Source organism: Dromaius novaehollandiae, chromosome 10, assembly GCF_036370855.1.
Source record: "Dromaius novaehollandiae isolate bDroNov1 chromosome 10, bDroNov1.hap1, whole genome shotgun sequence".
Classification (NCBI taxonomy): domain Eukaryota; kingdom Metazoa; phylum Chordata; class Aves; order Casuariiformes; family Dromaiidae; genus Dromaius; species Dromaius novaehollandiae.
In genome coordinates, this window is record NC_088107.1 from 3438009 (window position 1) to 3459757 (window position 21749).

Below are 21749 nucleotides of genomic sequence, written 5' to 3' on the forward strand. Positions count from 1 at the left end.
GGCAGCTCCCGGGGACGGGGGAACCGCGTGGCGGGGGTCCGGCTCGGCCTGACGCCGCGGGGCCCGGCTCCGCCTCGCCCGGGGCCGCGGGGACCCCCCGAAGGGCTCCGCCGCCCCGTGAGGGGACAGCGGCGGCCAGGCCGCGCCGTTCCCGCGCTGAGGGGACAGCGGGGACCCCCCTGACCGGACCCGCCCGGCGGCGGCAGCGACGCGGCCTGGCGGATGCGCAAGATGGCGCAAGGCGCTGCCCGCCCGCCCCCGCCCGCCCGCGGCCCCCGCGCGCCGCCCCCCCCCCGCTCACCCCCCCCCGCCCGCCCGCCCGCCCGGCGCGGCGGCGTGCTCGGGCGCGGAGGGGGAGCCGCGCCGGGAGCCGCTTTTCGGCTTCGCCCCGATTCCGTTTCATCGCCCCCCGCCGCCGCCGCCGCCTCCTCCTCCTCCTCCTCCTCCTCCTCTCTGCCTGCCCGCCGGGGGGTTGGTTCTCGCCTCGCCTCCCCTCCCCGCGGGGCGCAGGGAGGGAGCCCGCCCGCCCGCCCGGGATGCCATGGCTCCGCCGGGCTGCGCGCTGCCCGCCCGCCCGCTGCCGCTGCTGCTGCTGCCGCTGCTGCTCGGCTGCCGCGGAGGTAAGAGCCGCGCTGCGGAGGGGACCTGCTGCCGCCGCCGCCGCCCCCGGCCCCGCGCTCCGGCCCCGCGCGCGCTCCGCGTCCCTGCCGCCCCCCCGGCCCCGGGCTCGGCCCCGGCCCCGCAGCCCGCTCCGGGCAGCCGCCGCCGAGCCCCGAGCCCGCAGCGACCGGTGCAGCCCGCGCACGTGAGTGTGTGTGTGTGCGAGTGAGTATGTGCATCTGCGTGTGTGTGCGTGTGTGTGTGCATCTGCGTGTGTGTGAGAGTGAGTTTGTGCATCTGTGTGTGCATCTGCATGTGTGTGTGTGTGCTTGTGTGCTTGTGTGCGTGTGCATCTGCACGTGTGTGTGTGTGTGCATCTGTGCATCTGCGTGTGCGTCTGCATTTGTGTGTGTGCATCTGAGTGCGTCTGTGTGTGTGTGCGTGTGTGCATCTGCATGTGTTTGTATGTGTGCGTGCCTGTGTGTGTGAGTTTGTGCATCTGCACGTGTGCGTGTGCATCTGTGTGTGAGTGAGTTTGTGCATCTGCACGTGTGCGTGTGCATCTGTGTGCACATGCGTGTGCATCTACATGTGTGTGTGCATCTGCGGGTGCATATCTGCGTGTGTGCATCTGCATGTGTGCCTCTCTGCGTGTGCATGCACATGCGTGTGCCCATCCGTGTGTGCCCCCATGCGTGTGCCCCGGGCAGCTCGTGCCGCCGCGCTCCGTCCCGCCGTGGCTCGCGCCCGGCCTCCTCGGCTGCCGCATCCCGCTGCACCGGGGCAGCGCGTTTCGGCTGCCGAAGCGCCAGCTCGGGGCTGAGCAGCGGCCGTGCGCGGGGCGGGGGGACGCATGGGGCCCCCAGCACCGGTGGAGATGCGCAGGCATTGCGGCCGAGGGGCAGGACGCTTGTCCGGGGGTGGCCGCGGGCTGCTGTAGCCCCCAGAGCTTGTGCGTGGCCTTGGCTCCCGCAGGCGCAGCCGGTGACACCAGCCGCCGGACGGGGCCGAGCTGCGAAGGCATCAAAGGGCCTTTCCCCCCCCGGGCTGCTGCTAAACCGCAGCGTTTCCCCTCTGCGGGGACGGCGCTGGGGCAGGGATGCAGTCTGGAGAGGCAGCGGGGAAAGGATGCTGCTCTGCAGCCCGACAGCCCCGTGCCGCTGCCCGGCAGTGGCTTAGCAGCCTCCAAAATAAAGCAAAGCTGGAGTTTTTTTAAAAAAAGAAAGCCCGAGCAGCCCTGCGCTGGCAGCGCGAGTGAGTGGGCTGCGGGCTGCTCCTGGGGTAGCCGCTGCCACGTGGTTGGGAGCCGGCAGCAGCCCCGGGAAGCCCGAGCAGCGAGCGTCGGGCCAGGCCCGGCTGCCCAGCGCGGCTCCTCCGAGCCAGCAGCGCCGTCAGGAGGGTGGAAAAATACTTATTTTGCCTGGTGTGTGAATTTTTGGAAGTGAAACTTTGATGAGCTGAGTTTGGGGCGAGTTTATCGCCCGCTGCTGTTTGCGCCGCATCGCGCGTTCGCTGCGGGTCGGCGGCTCCCGACCCCGGGGGCATCTCGCCGGCCCTGCTGCAGAGCGCTTGGCTGCGGTTTCAAAGCTTTTCCGTCCTGCGATTTTTTTTTTCCTCCCCCCTCGGGGGGGGGTTTGTACACTCGGGGCGCAGTTAGCGGCGAGGTAACGGGTTCCTGCGCTCTGCCAAATTGAATAAAACCATGTGCATCGGCCAGAAATCCTTGGGGTGGGGGCGAGTGCCGCGGCTTGGGCAGGGATGCTCGGTGCCGGGATGCGGGATGCTCGGTGCTGCAGCAGGATGCTCGGTGCTGGGATGCAGGATGCTCGGTGCCGGGATGCGGGATGCTCAGTGCCATGCGGGATGCTCAGCACTGCGCTCGCCTTCCCTCCTCACATTTTTCGGACCGCCCGAACTGCCGGCACGGCGACTGCTGGATAGACGGGGGGAGCTGGCGGCCGGTCAGCGTGCCGCAGTGGGCTCAGCGGCCAGGCAGTGTTTCCTTTTTCTTTTTTTATTTCCCGGAGCTCTTTGTTGCGGGTGCCGGGCATGTTGGTGCGCTCCTGCGAGCTGCGTTCGGGGGGGCGCGGGGCGGCAGCGGCTCCCCGACCTGCTCGGGAACAGCCTCAGAGTTAAACACTGTCATGTATATTTAAGCAGGCTTAACTTCTAAATTATTGAAGCTGTGAGCTTTCGCTAACTCCTATTCCGCGTGGCTTTTTTTTTTAAACACAAAAAGGGATTGCTTTCTCCTAAATTGGTGTAATACCCCGTCTTTTCTCTTAAAACACATCCAGGGTATCCGGTGTCAGTTCCGTAGTAAAACTCAAAGGCGCTACGTGAAATCCAAGCTGGTGCTGGGGCTCTGCTTCCCTCGGGGAGCTCGTGGGGGAGCTCCGGGATGCCGGGCCGGCGGTTTGCCCGTCGGGGCCGCTGCCTTCCCCGGGGCTCGGCGGGAGCAGGATGGGGCCGGGAGCTGGGCCCGACGATGCTCTTCTCCGCGCCGCCTCCGCCAGCGCCGCCGCGTCCCGTGCTCTGCGCTCCTGGGCTCCCGCCCCGGATATCGTCCTTCTCGTTGCTCTCACGAACCGGTGCAGCCCCCTCGCCGCGACGTCTCATTTGCACTCGCTCGATAACGCTGGGCAGGAGCAGGAATAGCCCGGGCAAAATTACTTTGAAATCACAAAGTTATTTGAACTTTACTGGAGCTTTTAGTTTTACAGAGTTTAGAAACTAATAAATTATGCAGCAGGGCTCATGAAAATCTGCCCGAGTCGGTTCGTCCAGAAGAATATGCAACATTTTGGCTTTGCAAGAAAATAAAAATAATTGTTTACACATGTTCAGGAGTCATTGGCGAGCATATAAAACCGACGGTTAAGGAGGCAAACATGTCAATAATTGCGCTTTAAGAGAAGGGAGAGGCAAACAGGCGAGCGCACGGGGGAAACACGCCGCACGCTGATCCGGCCGTGCAGCGGTGTCGGATGTCCTCCGCGCCGGAGGAGCCCGGTCGCGTAACAGCCCGGAGCCGCTCCTGTGCCCGTAACTTAAAACCGGGATTTCAGAGCAGGGGCAAGGATTTGCTGCCTTTATTTATTTATTTATTTATTTATTTTGCATCGAAGCTGATCGTGAGTCGGGAGGACGCGGCTGGGGGGTTGATTCTGCACGGTGGTGGGATGCTTTTGCAGAAGGGTCTTTGCTGCTGAAAGTGGAGCTACCTGGCCGGTGGCTTTTGCCACCGCGGAGGTGGAGCGGGGTTGCTGGACGCGTGGGACGTGCGGCTTGTGGCACGTTGGGTTGAATCCAGAGATGGTTCTTGCCCTTCCCAGCTCTACCGACAGGTTTCATCCCTGCCAAGGCCTCCTGCTGCCGCTTCACCCGTGGATGCGGCATCTGCATTCCCGTGGAAAAATCACCCTCTGTAACCTGCCGTCCAAAAGGAAAGGGAATAAAAAATTCTGAGCCGGTAAAATTGCCGCGAGCAGGATATCGGGCCTGTTACGGCCTCTTCTCCTCTAAATGTGGATTTTTGTGGATGCCTGAAGACCCACTTCGCACTCGACGGCAAGTAGAGCATTTGAATTAGCCGTTTTCTTTTTCAGCAGCAAAGGAGGAAAAGCCAGAACTGTGTTTCTCGAATGGGAAAGGACAACGCTAGAGTATGAGCAGGGTCTTCAGAAGCTTTGAGCGCGAATCGCAGTGTCGAGTAAAAAATAATTAAACTTATTTTTTTTTTAAACATACTTCAAAGGGTCTTTTAAGCTACCCATTAATTCGCGGTTCATTCTCTCAGTGCTAAATAAACCTCTCGGTTCAAAAGCACTGGTGCTAATTGGTTTCTCTGAGTGTGCCCGTCTCCTTGGTCAGCTGCGGGAGCAGGTTTTGCTAAACGTTTGCACATATAGTCGCATGTTGCACTGCTCGGGGAGATGGAGAGCGTTTCTCAAAGGGAGACCTGTAGACTGAGGATTGCAATGATTTTCTCTTGGCCTTGGTGTCGGTGCTGATGATGCTCCCTGCTTCCCATCCCTCTGCAGAAAGTAGAGCGTTTCCCCTCGCACGGGGCACGGCACGGCCCGACGGCGTCGAGACAAGCGTCTCCTTAGTCTCCTTGCGACGTCCTGCCTCTAATCGTGCGGCCGGGCCGCCGGGGCAGGAGGTTTATCTGCTCGTGGACTTCCCTAATGGGTCCATGCAGTCTCAGCCCTCTCCCCCCGCTCTCCATTAATTGCACTTTTACTGTTTCCGTGTGTACAATCGGCTATTTATGCTCCCAGAGTCGCCTTCCCCCCTCGCCCCCAAAACACCTCCCGGCTCCCGTGCTGCCCCTCCGCGCCGACCTCAGCGGCAATCGCTGCCTGCGGTGCCGGGAGCCTTCGTCCCGCCGAGGGGCTTCGTCTGCGCGCGCCCCACCGGAGACTGCCCTGCTCCAGCGATGCAAGCGCCTTCCTCCATCCACCCCGGAGAGACGGGGCCGTGGTTTTTTTACAGAGTGGGATACCCTGGAGGACCAGAGCCCGTTTTTTAAGGCGATTCAGCTGCCTAAAGATGGGAGTAGGCAGCTCCGGGATGTCTGATGCATCCCTGGTGCCAGGGAAAGGCTTGGGACTTTGGGAAAGCCGCAGGTTCCTCTCCGTGTCTCGTGGCGTGGAAGCGTCCGGGGAGAGGGGTGGCTTTTGCGTGAGCTTGCGTGGAAGGTCCGTGGATGGAGCTTGGCTTCCCCCAAATCCCTCGTTAGTGCGCTTAATCACTTTGCTTTGCCCTGAGCTTCAGCTTGGTTGACCACCTGGCCCTGAAGCCCCAGGGAGCAGAGACGGGCCGGTGCCGGAAAGCAGCAGCGGGATTTGGATGGAAATTTGGGGCTCTTCTGCCACCAAGAGGTGTCTGTGGCACGCGAAGCAGATAGATGCTGTCCCCAGCACGATGTCGCGCCTGGGACTCAATCCAGTTCCTGGAGGAAACTGGATCCGCGGATCCAGCATCCGTGGCCGCCCCAGCACCGGTCCTGGCCACGAGTGTCATCACTGCTTCTGCTCGAGCGGCCGTGAGCTGGGATGCAGCCCGAATGTTTACCTCGGTAAACACGATTATCTCCAATCACAGGCCTTAATGATGGCTGTTGTAATGACTGCGGTTGTGGGAAGGGCCTGTAATTATGTTGATTCTTCCTTTTATTGTACGTATAATAATAAGCTGTTTTATGTAAGAGTACAGGGGAGCTGAGGGAAGATGGGGCATTTATTTTATTAGGAGTTTTTTTCCGATTGCCCGTTGGCCAAATCCTGAAATCTCATTCAATCTTTATGCGGTGCAAAGCCCCACTTGGTCCAGTGGGGAGTCAAGGTAGGAGGGTCCTTATCCTGCGTGACTCCCAGAAGTGCCCCCACGGGACCGGGCCCCGGCGTGGTAGGTGCTGGTGAGACTCTGGCCACTTTGCAGGAAAATGCAGAGCATTCGCCTAATTCCTTAATTTTCACCAAAAAATAATTGATGGGTTTGTGCGGGCTTTGCTGAGAGCACCCCAGGGCTATCTCATAAGGAGAAGTCATAGCGAGCGATAGATCACTGCACTGGCTGGAGCTCGCCTGACAGTTTAAGGCTTAATGGGTTAATAAAGTGTGTGTTTTAGGTGTCTGCCGCTAAATGGAGTCGGTCCCTTCCCTGCACACGCTCATACCTTGACAGCAGTACCTTTGACCTGCCGTGCACTGCTCCTGCCTCCTTTGTCTGCTCCGTCCATCTGCCCCGGCTCAGGTTGCACTCAATGTTTATCCCCCGTAATCCAATTTAAGTTGCCATAGAAAGCGATGGGGATTTACAGAAAGAAAGAAAAAAAAATCTCACTGGGTTCAAAAAGCAGAAAAGACAGACTTTATTTTTTCCCCTCTAGATAACTGTCTCCTCTCCTCTCTCTTATTTTTGCCGCGTGTTGAAGGTCTGCGTGGGAGGCAGGCGTTGCGAAGAGCGTGCCGCGGCTGGTGTTTGCAAGGCAGCTTTGCCCGCGGGAGTCCCAGCTCTGCAGGCAGCCGTGGAGCGAGTCCCCCCGAGCCCCGCGGAGAAGGGACGAGCTGCTGGGAGTTTGTAAGCTGAAGTCTTACATATCCAGTGGTCCAGGGAGCCTTCGAGGTGGCCTGCTGCCAGATGTGGATGTGTGCAAGGAGTCTGTGCTTTGAAGTCACTGTGCCAGCGATGTGCCACCACCGTTGACCAAGTCAACAGTTTTAATGATGAAACACTTGCATTAAGGGATGCATTTTTTCCCTGTTTGATCAGTAGCCTGGAAGAAATCTGCATAGTTTTTAGGGTGTTGTGGATTGGGAGCATCCAGCCCTTCATGTTGCACTTCTGCCTGGCGGAGGGCGTATCCCTGCTCCAGCAGATTCGTGGAGCTGGGCTGCCATACCGCTCGCAGGGTGTTTGGAGCGGGTTTGGCTGATGGCCGGGTCCATTGCTGGTCCTAGCTGTGCCAGGCACAAGTGGAGCCACCTGATCTCACTGTCCGACTTCCCGAGCTGGCAAGCCAGCCTCGTGCTTGGTGGGTGTTTGCTGCTCCTGGCTCTGGTGGGAAAACACTGCTCAGTAACTGGAAAGTCAGCCAAGAAACTGAGCTGGCTGCTAGTATCTTGTCTCTGATGGAGACCATTGGGTCTTCTGTACCCCGGGGTTCTTCTTCATCCTGCAGGTTGTTCTTGGAGAGAGCCAAGGTCTGCGATGCAATGTCTCCTGGCAGGTTTTGCCCGTTGTGCAGCCTCCTGTCACTACTTCCCTTCGGGTTTGTGTGCAGGATGCTGCTGATTAAATCCTGGCTGTGCTGGCTGCTCTCACCGGGCATGTGCGTGTGGGAACACACCACCACCGTGGTGGGTCGAACCCAAGGCGTTGAGCCCCATAGCCCGGTCAGTGCCGAGGGAGGGGACGGGGCAGCGAGTGAGTGAGGTCCTTCCCCATCGAGCTTTCCTTGCTGCTGGCCATCAGCAGCGTGAGGATGTGCAGAGCGGGGGCTGCATGCGAACCATCGCGTTTGAAAGCCCCAGATGGACCTCTTCTTCCTCATTTGTCTCATTGCTTTCAGACCTGTACCTCTGCTTTTACAATATCTATAATTATGTGCTGGGTGAGAAACGTACTTTTGTGTTTGTGTTAAACCGTCTGCCTGATAATCTAATTAGGTGTCCCTTACTTATTTTGTGACCGTGAGGAATAAGAAGTAGCTGTTCCTCGTCCACCTTCTTCATTCCAGTACTGCCTCTCTAGACCCCGTCCTGTCTCCCGTTCGCTTTCCCTTTTCCGAGCTGAAGCGCCTGCTCCGTGCAGTCTCAGTGGGACGGATGCTGCCCCGTACCCCCGTCGTCTTCGCTCCTCTCTCCAGGCCCTTCCCGGAGCCCCAGCACCCAGCTGAGATGGGGCCAGAGCTACGGGGGGCTTCGCTGCGGTTCCCGCCGTGGCTCGCTGACCTTCCTGTTCTGTTTTTTGTCCCCGAATGCTTTCTGCAACCTTCCTGGATACAGCGGTGCTGCCTGGGGCTGCGTCCTGGCTTTGAGCAGCCGCAGCGTGGCCCGAGGAGGCTCCCACCCATCAAGGGGCTGCTGCACAAGAGGGCGGTTAGAAAGGCTGTCCCCGTGTTCAGATGCAGCTTTAGTTTTCTGAGTGCTCCGGCATTTCATCTCCGTTGCCCTTCTTGATAAATAAATTCGCCTCCACCCCTGCCTTTGCACCCTTCAGGCATTTATGTGACCTCTGATTCTTGGTCACTTTTTGTCTTCCACGTCAGCGTGTGTTTTGGGCTAATCTTTAAAGAATAGGTGAGTTTCTGCCTTGCGCAGTGTCTAATCGTGACGGTATGGCAAATTACATGCTGAAAGGTGTGCTGGGCCACGTGAAGCGTAACGTGCCGAAGACCCCGGGTTTAAACGTTCTGTTGGCAAAGGAAGTTAATTAGTGCGTGTCTGTACGACGGAAAGCATGGGTTTGCCTATTGTCGGTGCAAATTCTGCAACAACTTATCTGCCGCGGACGTCGTTTAGTGTAATTGCTTTGGAAGAAATCTTTTGTGTTGGGAGCCGGACCGTTGCGCGTCTGTGTTTCCGTGCACAGCTTGCACCCTCTAGCCCGAGCATAGCCTGCGCGTCCAAAAAGTCTCCCGCATCCCACGCTGGCTGGTGCGTTAGCGGTTGGCTCTTGCTGCTTCTTGTGGGCACATTGCTGACCCTGATCTTCTCCCTCCTCCCTGTGTTTTAGATTTTGGTCGTTCCACGGAGCTGGCGTTCGTCGTGGAGCCGAGCGATGACATAGCCGTGCAGGAGCAGCCCCTGATCCTCTACTGCCAGGTGGAGGGCATCCAGCCCATCACCATCACGTGGCGCAAGAACGGCGTGATGATCGTGGACAGCGAGAACGCCTTCATGTTGGCCAACGGGTCGCTCTACGTCTCCCGCTTCCAGAGGGTCCGGGGAGACGGGTCCTCGGATGAAGGCGAATATGACTGCGTGGCCCAAAACCACTACGGGTTGGTGGTCAGCCGAAAGGCGAAGATCCAGGCAGCGAGTAAGTGCGGGCCTCGTCCCACCTGCGTGCCGGGGCCACCCCGCAGCGGGCGCTGGCGTTGCCCGAGGTGGGAGGGCAGCACATCCATCGGGAGCTCTCGGCGCCGCGGAGCCGGGGCTTTGGCTTGCAGCTGGGATGAAGCACGCAGCCCTGTCCGTGGGCCGCGCGTGCGGGGCCGGCCCGGGAGCGCTGCGGCAGCGGGGCGTTTGCAAGCTTGTGGTCTGTCCTGCAGCTTCAATGGTTGGGGAGGGAGGACTGGAGAGAGCAGAGCGGGGAGCTGGTGTCGGGATCCGGCTGGTGTCTGATGTGCATGATTGTCCAGGTGTGGATGGAGATGAGGCTTCTCGGGGGGTGAAGGCTAAAAGCCACCGTGTAGCAGTAAGTTCCCTGTCCCTAAGGAGCGAGTTGCGTCGGAGCCCACCGCGGGTTTGGAAGCCCCTCTGCTCTGTCCATCCAGCAGCACTTTCCCGACCGTAGGCAAAGACCTTCTGAAGGTCACGGCTTCTTCCGTTCGTTTCGTTATTTAAGGCAGGCAGCGCGGCGGCAGCAGCCAGATCGTCTGCTGGGGGAGCCCGGAGGAGGAGAAAGATGAAAATGTCAGCGCGGGAATGAAATTTAGAGGTGGGGGGAGGAAGAATTACGGGGCAGGCTGGAAACGCCGCCCTGGTCCCACCGGGTCTCCTGCTGGGCTCCCTGCCACCGCTTTGAGCGTGTCCCGGCGCTAAGGGGCTGCGTCGCGGTGGCATCTGTCCTTGTGCTGGTGGCCGGCTTTGCCCGAAGACAGCCGGCAGGCTCCGGGGGTGCAGCCGCTAGTGCTTTTTGCATGCGACCAGGAGTCGCTGCTGGGCATAGGTGATGCGCGGCTGCAAGGACGGGACCCTGGTACGGCCCCGAGACCTGGCCAGGTGCTGGTTTGTGAAAACGCAGCTTCCTTGAAGGGTTCTCCAGGTCCCGTGGGAGGTGGCCACGTAGCGCTGCTTCCGCTGCGCTTGCCCCCCGTGCCGTGGTTTCTGGTGCAAGCCCATGGCGCGGTTTGGGGCCGGGATCCCCGGTTGCGCTCCCCAAGCCGGGGGGGCTCTTTGGCGCGCTGTCCCCTCTCGCCGCGGCGCCGGGGCTCGCTGGCAGCCTGCCAAGGGCCCGCTCCAGCCCTGCGCGCGACGCTTCCCGAGCGCGTGAAGCGGCCATCTGCAAACCTCCCTTTTCAGTAGGGTAAGAAATGACGTTGTCCGGCAGCCAAAGGCTTTGGGTCGCTGCCAGGTTAGCGGCTGGATCGCGAAGTCGTCAGTCGGGTGGTGCTGAACCTCTGCTGTTCACGGGCGGGGAGGCAGCTGACACGCGAGCGCGGTGTCGGACCGCTCGGACTGCGGACAGGAGGCTGGAGAGCCGGAGGAATTACCTTCGGGACGGCGGACCGTCAATAAACCCTGCTCTCTCGGCTCCTGCATCAGTGCGTATGCGGGGGGCTGCGTGTCCCCGAATAGCGTTTCCTTTTGTAGCCGTGGTTTGGTGCGAATCAGGATGGAAAAGGGACCATGGGGAAAATAATCCGGACCTGGTTCTGGCTTCAGGCTCGGCTTCTTGCCAGCTCCGAGAAAGGGTCCAAGGGAGGCCAGTGCAAACCGCGGGGCGCCCGGCCCCGACGCCGCAGGCACCCACTGAGGACGGGGCAAAACGGGGGATGCTGGGGGCAGACACCAGGTCTTGGGGCGATTACGTAGCCACGAGAGCCATGTTCCCTGCCCCGGAGCAAGCCGGGTGGAGGAGGAGGGTCATTAACCCCATTTTAGAGATGAGGGGAGCATCATGCTGACGCAATAGGTGCTGGCTGCCTCGAAGGGAGAAGCTGAGCACGAAGCAGAGTAAACACTGCCGGTGGGGTAAAACCTCATCCCGATGCTGAGCCGCTCTTTCCTCCGAGCCTGACATCTGAACACAAAAGCCCAGGCGAAATAAAAACCTTCCACAAACAAAAATCGTGAAAGTTGATCAAGGCCGCGCTACCGGGGAATAAAAGGGATCTGGCGGAGCGGAGCCCCTCGAGAGCTCCGCTGCGCTTTTCGCTGCCTTCAAAGGCCTGCCGTTAGCCTCTATCGCGGTTACAGCCCCGGCTTTGTACTGCTGCTTGCAATGTAATCTTCTCGGCTCGGAGGAATGCACGCATTTGCATTCAGGAAATGTGGGCTGGATATCGTATTTTTATGTTTCACATTGACTTCAGCGCTTGGCACTGAGGGAAGTTTAACTGGAAGAAGATGCTGCTGGCAGCCGCCGCCCGAGGCCCCCGCGGGCTCGCCAGGCGGGTGCCCTCCCCTTCGAGCTGCCGCGAAGGTGAATTATCCCGGATTTGCAAGGAAGCCCCGGGTTTGGGAAAATCTGGGAACAGCGGAGGTGCGCTGATCTGCAGTTTGAGCATTGGCATGTGAAATTCCTTTAATTAAACTCATCATTATTAACGCCAACGACAGTCGGTGGAGGGAAGTGCATCGTGGCTGGTGTGCGGCTTGGCAGGTTGTGCGCTAAATACCCGGGTGGTATTTTTGTGCCGTAACCTCCTTTTGAACAAGTGTGCAAGAGGCGTAGGCACGACTGACTCGGGCAGAGGCCGTCGGCGTTTGCAGCCGGTGCCGACCCGCTGCTGCGGCTTTCCCGGTTGCTGTTTCTGCGCCTGTTCAAACTCTGGTGCATTAGTTTTAAGGGTTGTGGAATGCAACATGTTTTTATAATCCGATCAGGTTATTGAATACAGACTTTTTTTTTTTTTTTCCCTAATGACAATTTCGTAATTTCTCATGACTCCAAGCTGTCGTAATTAAAATCGGTCTCATGGATATAGTGCTCTCCGGAGGCAGTGGGAGCAGGGAGCGTTGGGCTTGGAAGCTTCCCCCGAGCACCACGTGATGGGGAGGACTGCAGCCCGCTGCTTCGGAGACGAGCGCCCCAAAACGCAGCCGCCTTTCTGCTCACCCGCTGCTTGGCTTGACCTCAGCTGGCTTCTCGCGGTGTCTCCTGGCACTTCCAGCCTTTTTGCCGGTGCTGTAATTTGATGGAGCTGGCCCTACGTCGTCATAAATCACCGTCCTGCCGGCGGAGTAGGACCCATTGATTACACCACTCGATAACGAGCAGTTACCACTAATTGGAAATCACCATCAGACCGGGTATCGGATCAGGCTCTGCACACATCCGGCCGGAGAGCAGCAATTTTCCCTGTTTGATCCGGTGCTATAAAAAAGAAAAGGGGGAAAGGCAGTCAGTTGTGCTGCTTGGAGCCGGAGAGGCTTCCCGGAGCCTGGCGAAAGTCCCGGAGAAGCCGCGCGCTTGCACGGAGTTTTCCCTGGGAAACTGTGGCGTTTGTAGAGCAGCAAAGATCTTCCCATCGTTTCGGCTGCTCCGCGCAGAAAGCATCCAGGGTTTAACCTGCAGCCCCCTTTCCAGGCTCGGCGGTGGTGGGAAGAGCTGCTGAGCCCAAATAATGGCAGCATTTATCAGAGCGCGGAGACAAGAAGGAAGTCTAAAAGGATTAGGGAGAGACAAAGGGGGCTGATTATTTTATGGGTCACAATACAAGGCATTAGAGGGAGATCACAAAGGGATGTAATTACAAAAGAAGGCCATACTGGGGGGATCAAACCAGGATTAGAGTGGGAAGTGTTTTTACACAGTTTTGTTCCACTCATTATGAAGTTAGCATTTTAAATTAAGGTCTAAATAAGGTGGCACCAAAGTTGTCACCAAGGTATTTCCTGGGCAATGCCACTGTTTGCAAGTCCCAGCTCAAAACATCGTGTCAGACCTTAAACACACGGCTTTGCTCCTGGTTTTTCTTGTGTGCGTGCAATATCTGCCTTGCCCCAGAGCCCTAACGATGGCTTGTGCTTAGATCAAGGGAACCTGTTTCTGAGGTGGAAAGTGGGGTACTTTTGTGATGATGCGTTTTAGGAGTGTGAAACATGCTTGGGATAAAAGTGAGCTTTTAAAGAAAGGGCCGGGTGTCGGTTTCCGGCTCTCTGCAGCCACGGGCAGGTAACTCCCAGCAGCTTTTGGCTAATTCTCCCCCGTGTCTCATTGCACTTCTACTCCTGGCATCGCACACCAAGTTGCTTGCACCCCAAAGCTTTTAGTTTCGATTGTGAATTTGCGTGCATTTAATGTGCTTTCTCCTGAAATGCTGCGCCTGAGCACGAGGGCTCGGCTTTGATACCGGTGATGTTTCTCTGACTGTTGTCCGTGCTTCGAGTGCTCGCAGTTCTTGGCAAGCCCACAGCAAATTTTGGGCTTCTAGCAGCGGGTCTCAGGGGGGAAAGAAAAAAAAAAGCAACCACGAGGAATTACTGAAAAGAAAAGAAAGATGGAGTGAAGCAAAAAGGCCACGAGGGCTTTTAGGGGAGGGAAATGATGGGTGGGAGGTCACCTCCCTCCGTCCGCTCTTTTGGCCGCTCTTGGACGCGCCGGCTCATCCGAGGTTGCCTCTTGCATCCGAACGGCTGCAGCGTGTACGGCTCTGCGCGTGTAGCGTGTGCTGCAAAACAAATGTGCAAATATAAGGAGTCGCCCCGGGGAATGGAGAGATTCGGCTGGAAATTTTAGTAGCTTTGGGGATTAAAAGAGTTTGTCACTTCCCCCCCGCTGCATTTCAGTGTCTGCCCGTAGCGGCCGGAATTCATCCGGAGACTCGAGCACATTATAAGACCATATTTCTTCTGGCTGCTCGTTTCTTAGCAGTGTGATGGTTATTTAAATGTCGTCTTGCACTTCTCCGCGAGGCTTCTAGCGGGGACGCGCCGGCCTCGGCTGCAGCCGCGTTATCTCTCGCGCAGGGGTTTGCACTGCGGGCACTAATGTCACTTAGTCATTTACAGAAAGCTCAAGGGAAATATATCAGAAGAATTTCATTAATGGCAGCGCCGCTGAGTTATTTGTCTCAATTACCTCTCGGCGCACAGCTGCGGAAGTTCGGACGTGGCCGCAGCCCGCGCCCTGCTCCCGCGAAATACCCCTGCCGCCGCCGTGCCTCAGTTTCCCCGCGCCGAGCCCGGGGCGGGCTCGCTGGCCGTGCCGCCGGCTCCGTGTGCCCCTGCGGGCCGCCGGCTCGCGCTTCCCGGGGCCCCGCTCCTCCCAGGCGCAGCATATGGTTTCCAGAGAGGTTCTTGCTTTAAACCCGATTTTACAGTTGGGTTGACTGAGGCAAAAGGAGGTCAAACGATTCGCCTGAGGTCACTCCGTAAGTGGCTCGGATTAAATCTCCCCCCGCGCCGCCGCGGTTCCCAGCGCTGGCTGCGCGGCCGGAGCAGATGGCCGCTGAATGCGATGCCGAGGCGCCGGCTCCGTCCCGGCGCATTGTTCCCCATTGTGGCCGCTGAATGCAGAACCGGCGGCGAGAGTCCTCCGGCTTTGCCGAGCCTGAGCTGTTCTGCTTAACGACGCGGATTTGCGGGAGAGGGTTTAAGCACGCTGCTTTGCTCCCAGGTCTGCATTTTTGCAGAGATCTCCCTCTCTGCCTTGCCTGGTTTGCTGAGATGAAAATGCTCAACCAGCTAAACCGGCCGCGCGGGGCGGAGCGGGGCTGGGTACCCAGGCAGATGTGTCCACACCTCCCCATCCTCATCCCTAGGGTAACTGCTGGGTGATTTTGTCGCAGTTTCCACGCTGCTGTGGTCCAGCTGTTGGTGCCTTCCCCCTCGGCACCGCCGCCACCACCTTCAAAGCCACCGATGCAAGAGGTGCCCGAGCTGCCGGTCCCACGGCCGAGGCTCGCGCCGGCACGGCCGCCGGGGAGGAGCGCGAGCCGGCGCCGTGGGCATCGCGGGACGGGGCTGCAGCGGCCCTGGGGGTGGTGGGAAATTCGTCTCTGCGTCCGGCCTCCCGCGGAAAGGCCCGCTCTCGGGACCGGCGCCGCTCGCATGCCTCAGTAAGTTGGCATCTCTCGAGCACGCCTTGATTAATCGTGTTTTTTTGTCGGGCCTAAGAGGCCCCCATTATGTCCCTTTGATGCTGCGTTTTGCACTTACCGCTGTCACTGAGCTCAGTGACTGATTTTCACAGGTCACGGGAGAGGGACAATGCATCAGGCCACGTTTCGAAGAAACAAATGAAATTTTGCTGCAACCGAGAGCACTAATTAAGAGCGAGGATCAATCTGGGTGTACAAAAGAGAGTTTTAGGCTGCTGGTGTGGAAGCGAGTGGCGGTGCTCGCAGCAGCGGCTCTGTGCGTGCGCGTGCTTCAGCCGCAGTGTTGTCCTCCGCTGCGCTCGATCGATACTTCTGCGCTCGTTCAGCGAGGAAAAACCAAGCGTTTTCCTGCCGGCTGCTCTCGGGAGGGGCAGGGATGGAAAACCTGCTGGATCAAGTCGCTGTTGATCCCCGTGAGACGTTGGCCGGTGGCAGGAGCAGCAGCCTGTGCTGCTCGCATCGCGATGCTCGTCTCCAAGCGTGGCACGGTGGCTGGCGAGCGCGGCCGATGCCTTCCCTGGGCATCCTCAGCCCCGGCGGGGCTTCACCCCCCCGGGGACCGCTGCTCTCCTGAGACGCCTTGCAGAGGGACACTGGTTTGGAGGAGCAAGGCAGGAGCAAGTAGTTCTGGGTGGTGAGAGGGGGCGAAGGGAGAGGAGGGAAGTGAGATGCCGCAGGGAGAGGAGGGAGAGCGAGCTCCCACCACGGAGGATGCTGTGGATGCAGCAGGAGGGACAGGGAAGAGCTGAGGCTGCACAAGTTCGGGTTCGCTGCTTTGTTGAGCAATGAAGAGACGTGCTCCAGGTTCACACGAGTCTTCAGATGCAAGAAAAGGACAGAGCTAGTGTGCGTTCAGGGTGAGGTGGCTGCCAGCACCTAGGTCTCCAAGTGGTACCAGTTAAAATCGGCTTGCAAACCATTTTGCCAGGGGGAATGAATGGGTGGGCAGGACACTGCATTTTGGGATCTCTGTTTTGGGTTGGATTTGTGCTGGGCATGAACGTAGGAGCATTCGCTGGAGCATCCCTTTGCCAAGGGGCTTCCCCAGGGCCCACGGGGTTCCCGTGAAAAAAAGCCTGAACGTGTCTGAGGCCCAAACAGATGCATTGGACGAGGACGGCGGGAGGGAGGCCGCCCCGAGAGACGGAGCAGCGCAGCCGCGGCAGCTCCTCCAGCAGCACGGGTGCTCGCTGCATCCCTCTGCCTCGTCGGAGCAGCGTCCACACGCCGCTCACCGTGGTTTCCCATGGAAATGCATAAAGGGGTGGGGGGAAAGTCCTGCCTGTGGCTTTCGTTTGTGATCTTCATGCTTGGAGAGAGGCGAGGCAGGGCCTCAGGGGGCTCAGATCTCTCTCCAAAAAAAAAAAAAAAGAAGAAAAAATCTTTATAAAAAGGATTTCTTCTAAGTGACGCTGGCTGGAAGCTGACGAGACTTGGAGATATTTGATGAGCGTTGGGAAGACTCTAACTTCTTCTGCAGCTCGGTGGGGGCGAGGAGTCGGGTGCCGCTTGGTGTGACAGGCTGCCGCCTCGCGTGGGGCTCGGGGGCCTGGGTTGCCCCAAAAACGAGAGGCTACCTGGTCTCCCAAAAAGCCTTGCCGAAGTGCGAAGGAGCCCGAGTGACCCACAACTTTTAATTAGTTCTGCTGACGGTCTCGGAGGTGCTGAAACTGCCGTGCGGGAAGGGAAGCGTTGCATTGCTCCGCGTTAAATCAGGGATGCAGCCCTCTTCTAAACCTGCAATTAAGCAGCGTATGAGCGAGAGATGCCCTCAGTTTTTTAGCAAGGCTAATGGGAGCTTAAGGGAGTTTTAAAAGATGCAACCTCGCAGCCGAGCTAAGCCCGTCCCGTGGCAAACAGACATCCCAGTGGCAGCGAGTAAATGCGTTTTCGTTAGTAAATGCACGTGCCCCGGGTTATCGCACAGGAGGCAACCTCCTTTTGCAGGGATGCTGTTTTAAACCTGGTTTCAAGTCTCCCGCCCGGTGCAGGACGGTGCTCCTGCCTCCAGGCTTTGGCATCCTTGTGCCCCGCGTTTGCAACGGGAGAGTCGCCTCTTGCCATGGGGCCGGTTTCCCACGCTGTGCCCCAGCCCCGGTCGGGAAGCGCTGGCGGGAGTCGCGCGCGGGAGCTTGCAGCAGACGAACGCAGCGCTGGGCCCTCGCTGCTGCTCCGCTTTACGGTCAGCTGGATTTTGCCAGGCTGCCGCAACGTGGCGGGATGACGGGCGCTTTGTCGCGGTGGGAAAGGAACAACAAAAAAGCCGTTGTGGAGGAGCAGCCGGCGCTCGGTGCCGCCGTGCCGGCAGCGCGACACATACTTCCACTCCTGCCATGGCAACAAGTTCATCCTTCGGCCAGTGCAACCGGCCGCAGCATCCCGGGGAGGCAGGAGGGACGGGGAGCCCCGGGCTGAGGACCGATGCTCAAACGCAAGGTAGCAACGCTGCTGCTTGCAGCTAAAATTTCCAGTGGCTTTTCCAGGTGGGATGCTGCCTCCCGGGAGCCCCGCGAGCCCGGCACGCGGCTGCGGCTGGGGCAGCTCGAAGGGAGACCGCCGTCAGCTGTTGAGCCGCGGAGGTTTGAGGCCTCACGTCGAGGCTTCACGTTCTGATTTTGGATGCATGCTGTGAAATTCATAGGTGAGGTATTTCTACAGAGCTGCTTTGCTTCCTGTAGGAAAAGACGAGGAAAAACATGGGAATAAATAATGTACTGTATTGACAGCTACCAGCAGTCAAAACCTCCCAAAATCATGACCCTGTGCTGAATTCTCAATATTAAAAAATAACAGCCATCTCCTTTAGCTTATCTATCGACTTTTAGCTTTTGTGTTACACTTAGGTCATGTTTCCAGGCTTTTTCTCCATGAATCACAAGGGTTAGAAACAGCTCGCGTCCGGCGTGAGGAGAGCTGGGGCTCGCGGGGCTGCGAGATGCCGGGCGTTGGGGCGTCGCAGCATCGCCAGCTTCTCCGTGCAGCGATGGGAGCTGGGAAAGCCGAATAAACCCCCTGCAACGTGTGTGTTTTAGCGATCTTTAAACAGGCAAAAACTTGCTTGGAGGAGCTGCGGCGGGTGCGAAGGCTCCTCGTTACCGGTTCCCCTGCAAAAACCGCCCTGGCTTTGAAGGAAGTGCTTTAACGCTGCATAAATATAATTGCTTCGATGAAATGTCTTTGGCCTCCGGAGGGAGGCTGCAGGCAAGCCTTCAGATGCGAGTGGACGACTGTAATGGCTGTTGTTTCGGGGAGGCGTTAGGGAGGCCTGGTGCTGATCGCTCCGGCGTGCTACGGCCGCGGCGCGACGGCAGCCCCGCGCATGCCGTGCCGGGGAGGGTGTCCGCATGCCTGCTGCAGCGAGAGGCGGTGACAAGTGCTTCAGGACTGGCAGTTTCCTTCCTAATTAGATCGTGAGCTTGTGATTTTTTTTGCTGCTGATATGTGGAGCGAAGGTATCTGATTCTTTGCAATTTATGCGTTGGGTAATGAGCTTGAGAGCAGCATCTTGCAGAAGTGAGGGGTTGGTGCGCCAGCTCCCGTTGATCCGGTCTCCTGGCTCTGACGGGGCCAAACCAGCCGATTCAAAGCAAAGGGTGAGATGTGGGCGTTCAGAATGCTTTTTTTATTTTTTAATCCTTATTGGTAAAGCATGGGATGTTCTCGTTCACGGGATGTGCTCCCGTCTCTGGATTGGGAGCAGCTGCGTTGAAAAATTGAGATTTGGGCTGCGAGATCACTGCCCAAGGCTCTCTTGGGTGGCCTCCCCTTCTCGGAGGCTGCAGGCATCACCTTTTCCAGCCTTGCTTCGCACCGTGGAGACCAGAAGAGCTAGCGGGCAACGCAGCAGGGGCTCGGAGACCTGCCCCCATCCCGGCGGTTCTGCTTTTGGTGACATTTCTCCCGGGAGCAGGTGACACCGGTCCCGAGAGGCGGCCGAGTGGCCGGGGGACAGGCCCATCCTTTGGGTACGGCCGTGGTTCTCACGGGGTTATTCCCCGTTTCGCGCTGGCATCGCGCAGCGTTTCCCGGAGCCATTTGGCCATGGTCATGTTCCACGCCGGATCCGGCGGCACCTTCGGAAAACTGGGGCCGTTCCCAGGCCAGGCTGGAAGAATTAAGGCTAGAGCGGATATCGCGGGTGGGCACCAGGCGCCGTGACGCTGGCGGTCACTCGTCCTGGGATAATGTCCGCAGCCCTTTGCAGCCCCGTGCCCGGATGGTCCATAGGGTCCGTCCGTCTCCCGCGTCTCACTGAACGCCAGCCCCAGGCGAGACCTTTACCGCAGCAGGCAGTAACGGTGGTGCGGTGTCATCAGCTGACGTCAGTTGAGGATCGGGCTGGGAACGTGCCAAACTGCAATCCCGGCAGAAACCATGGTTTCATCTCCAGCCTCCGTGTGCTGACCTCCAGCGTGGCGGTGCCGTCAGGTGCGTGCGCTACCGGAGGTCTCCTCCTTCCAGCAGCAGCTCCTCATACCTGGGGTTATCAGTGCTCCGAGCTGCAGATCCCTCCGTTTTCCACCTCTGTTAGCACCAGCTTTTGCTCAGGACGGGTATCAATTTGTGGTTTTTTCATCAAAAAGTGCTCCTCCTGTTTCACAGCCAGCTGGAGCAACCACATGGGATAACATGTCACCTCAAGCAGCACGCTGTGCCTTTCCTCCTCCGGTTCCTCCATCCCTTCCCTGATCCAGCTTGTGGGATCTTCGGGACTCGAACTCCTCTTCCTCCGCGCAGGGGCTGGTGGAAGTGGCGCGTCCCAGCCGAGCCGTCAGTGCCCCGTTGTGCTACAAACTGCAGTAACGCACTGCTGCTTCCCCGTCGATTTTTAGCCTCACGCGGTGAATCTCGGTCTCGCTTGGAATTTATTTTCATTCTGGAGGTTTTTTACTGCCTTCAGAAATTTCGCTTAGGAGAGAGGGATTTTATGAGTCTAAACTATTTAAAGACTGGTTTTTCCTGTGGGCTTTTTTTTTTTAAAGGAAAGCAAGAGTTTTTGTGTAGTGCCTGACATACAGTATATTGTCGCAGATGAACAGCACGCCGTTTTTCACAGGTGACCATCATCTTGGCCCGTTGTAATTTAGCCCCCATCCTGCCGTCCTGTTAATTAGGATGAATGGCTTATGTGAAAACTCCACATACGGCCGGTGCCGGCTCCCATAAGAAGTTGCCCCAAAAACGTGAGGAATGGGGAGGGGGGGGGAGCCAGTCAACGAAAATCCTGACATAAATTGACTTTTTGTGTCCTGGCAGGGCTTGGCGGGAAGCCAACGACAATAAGGGCCCGGCGTGCCAGAATCCGCGGACAAATTCCGCTTCTGCAGCGCGGCGGCGGCGCGGGACGCCCTCGGAGCCGCCGTCCCTCCTGCCACTCGTCCCCGGGGCCCAAAGGAGCCGTCGGGGGGGGGGGACGCGGCCGTCTCCGTGTTGTGACGGGCCGCGACGAAACCCTGGGTGACAGAGTGACGTTTTGACAGCTCGACGTCAGGTCCTTGCTGCAAATGTAAAGACGTTCATTTGAATCCAGTTGAGGCAAGCGGGAGTTTTTAGTGGGGGATAAATGGAGCATGGCTTAGAGGTGACTTTGGGGGATTTTCTTTTTCTTTTTTTTTTTCCAGTCTGAGGATATTTGGGGACTTTTTGAACGGGTTTGGCCCCAAATTTCTATGGTATTGTGGAGGTTGAAGTGGTCTCCGTTCTCGTGTGCTGCAGGCACGTATTTTTCCGTCAAATTGCTTTGTTTTCCCCCAGTTTAATGCTAATGCATGCCTGAGTCAAGAGACAGGCAGCAGTGTAGTTCATTAAACGTGCCTGTCGAGCAGCTGGGAAAATTGAACCACAATCAAGGTGGCACCTCCTCAAATCAAGGACTCTTAAACACCCGATAGTCCGTGTTATTTTTTCCTGAGGGGTCTAATCTGTTGCTCTTTCTCGCTTGGCGACCTGCTGTATTTTAACTGGAGAGCAGTGGCTGAGTGCCTGGTTGGGGGGGAGCCAGGAGGACTGAGTCAGGCATGGTTTTTTTAGACGATCTCGGCAGCCGGGGGGTTCCTGCGCCTCTCAGTGCTCCCGGCAGCATCTCCTCCCGGGCGCTGCGGCGAGTGGGGCTATAAGGTGCATTGGCTAGCGTTGGGATGACGGTCACACCTCATGGCCACGATTAGGAAGGAAGTGCACACGTCGTTCCTCAAGCGCCCGCTGTCTCAGTCCTTCTGTTTGGGGAGACTATGGCAATATGGAGACGGGGTGGACCATGGCCAGGTGTTGCAGAAGTGCAACATTATTGAAGCTCGCCTTCAGGACCCTCATCCCGACCTCCGTCATGCCAGAGCAGGATGCGGTGCCTTTCGACTCGCACACAAGCAAACAGCCTGGGCTCAGCACCGGTTCCCAAAGAGACCCGTTTCCTGAGGAGGGTCTAAACCCGTTCCTGGGTGCTGCAAAGTATTAGGAAGGTGCAAGGAGTGTGCATAGAGCTTAAAAGAGACTGGCTTTTCGTGTGATTGCCTCCTTGGACCAAGCCGGATAAATGTGAATTGCTTCCCTCTGCTTTCTGCGTCTCTTCTCCTGGTCCTTCTCCCAGCAGAGCTCATGGTGTGTTAAATCCAGCTTGTCCTTGTGGGGCTGAAAGGAGACGGAAGCTCTC

General features: G+C 58.2%; 1 protein-coding gene across 1 annotated transcript in view; it reads left to right on the forward strand.

Moving 5' to 3' along the window:
• The first annotated feature begins 348 nt into the window (after positions 1-348).
• IGDCC3 (immunoglobulin superfamily DCC subclass member 3) overlaps positions 349-21749 on the forward strand; it is an 81036-nt gene continuing 59635 nt past the window's right edge. Inside the window, exons 1-2 of the mRNA XM_064517873.1 lie at positions 349-620; positions 8845-9150. Coding sequence (XP_064373943.1) covers positions 542-620; positions 8845-9150 — 385 coding nt within the window. The 5' untranslated portion in view covers positions 349-541. The remainder of the gene's footprint in view (positions 621-8844; positions 9151-21749) is intronic.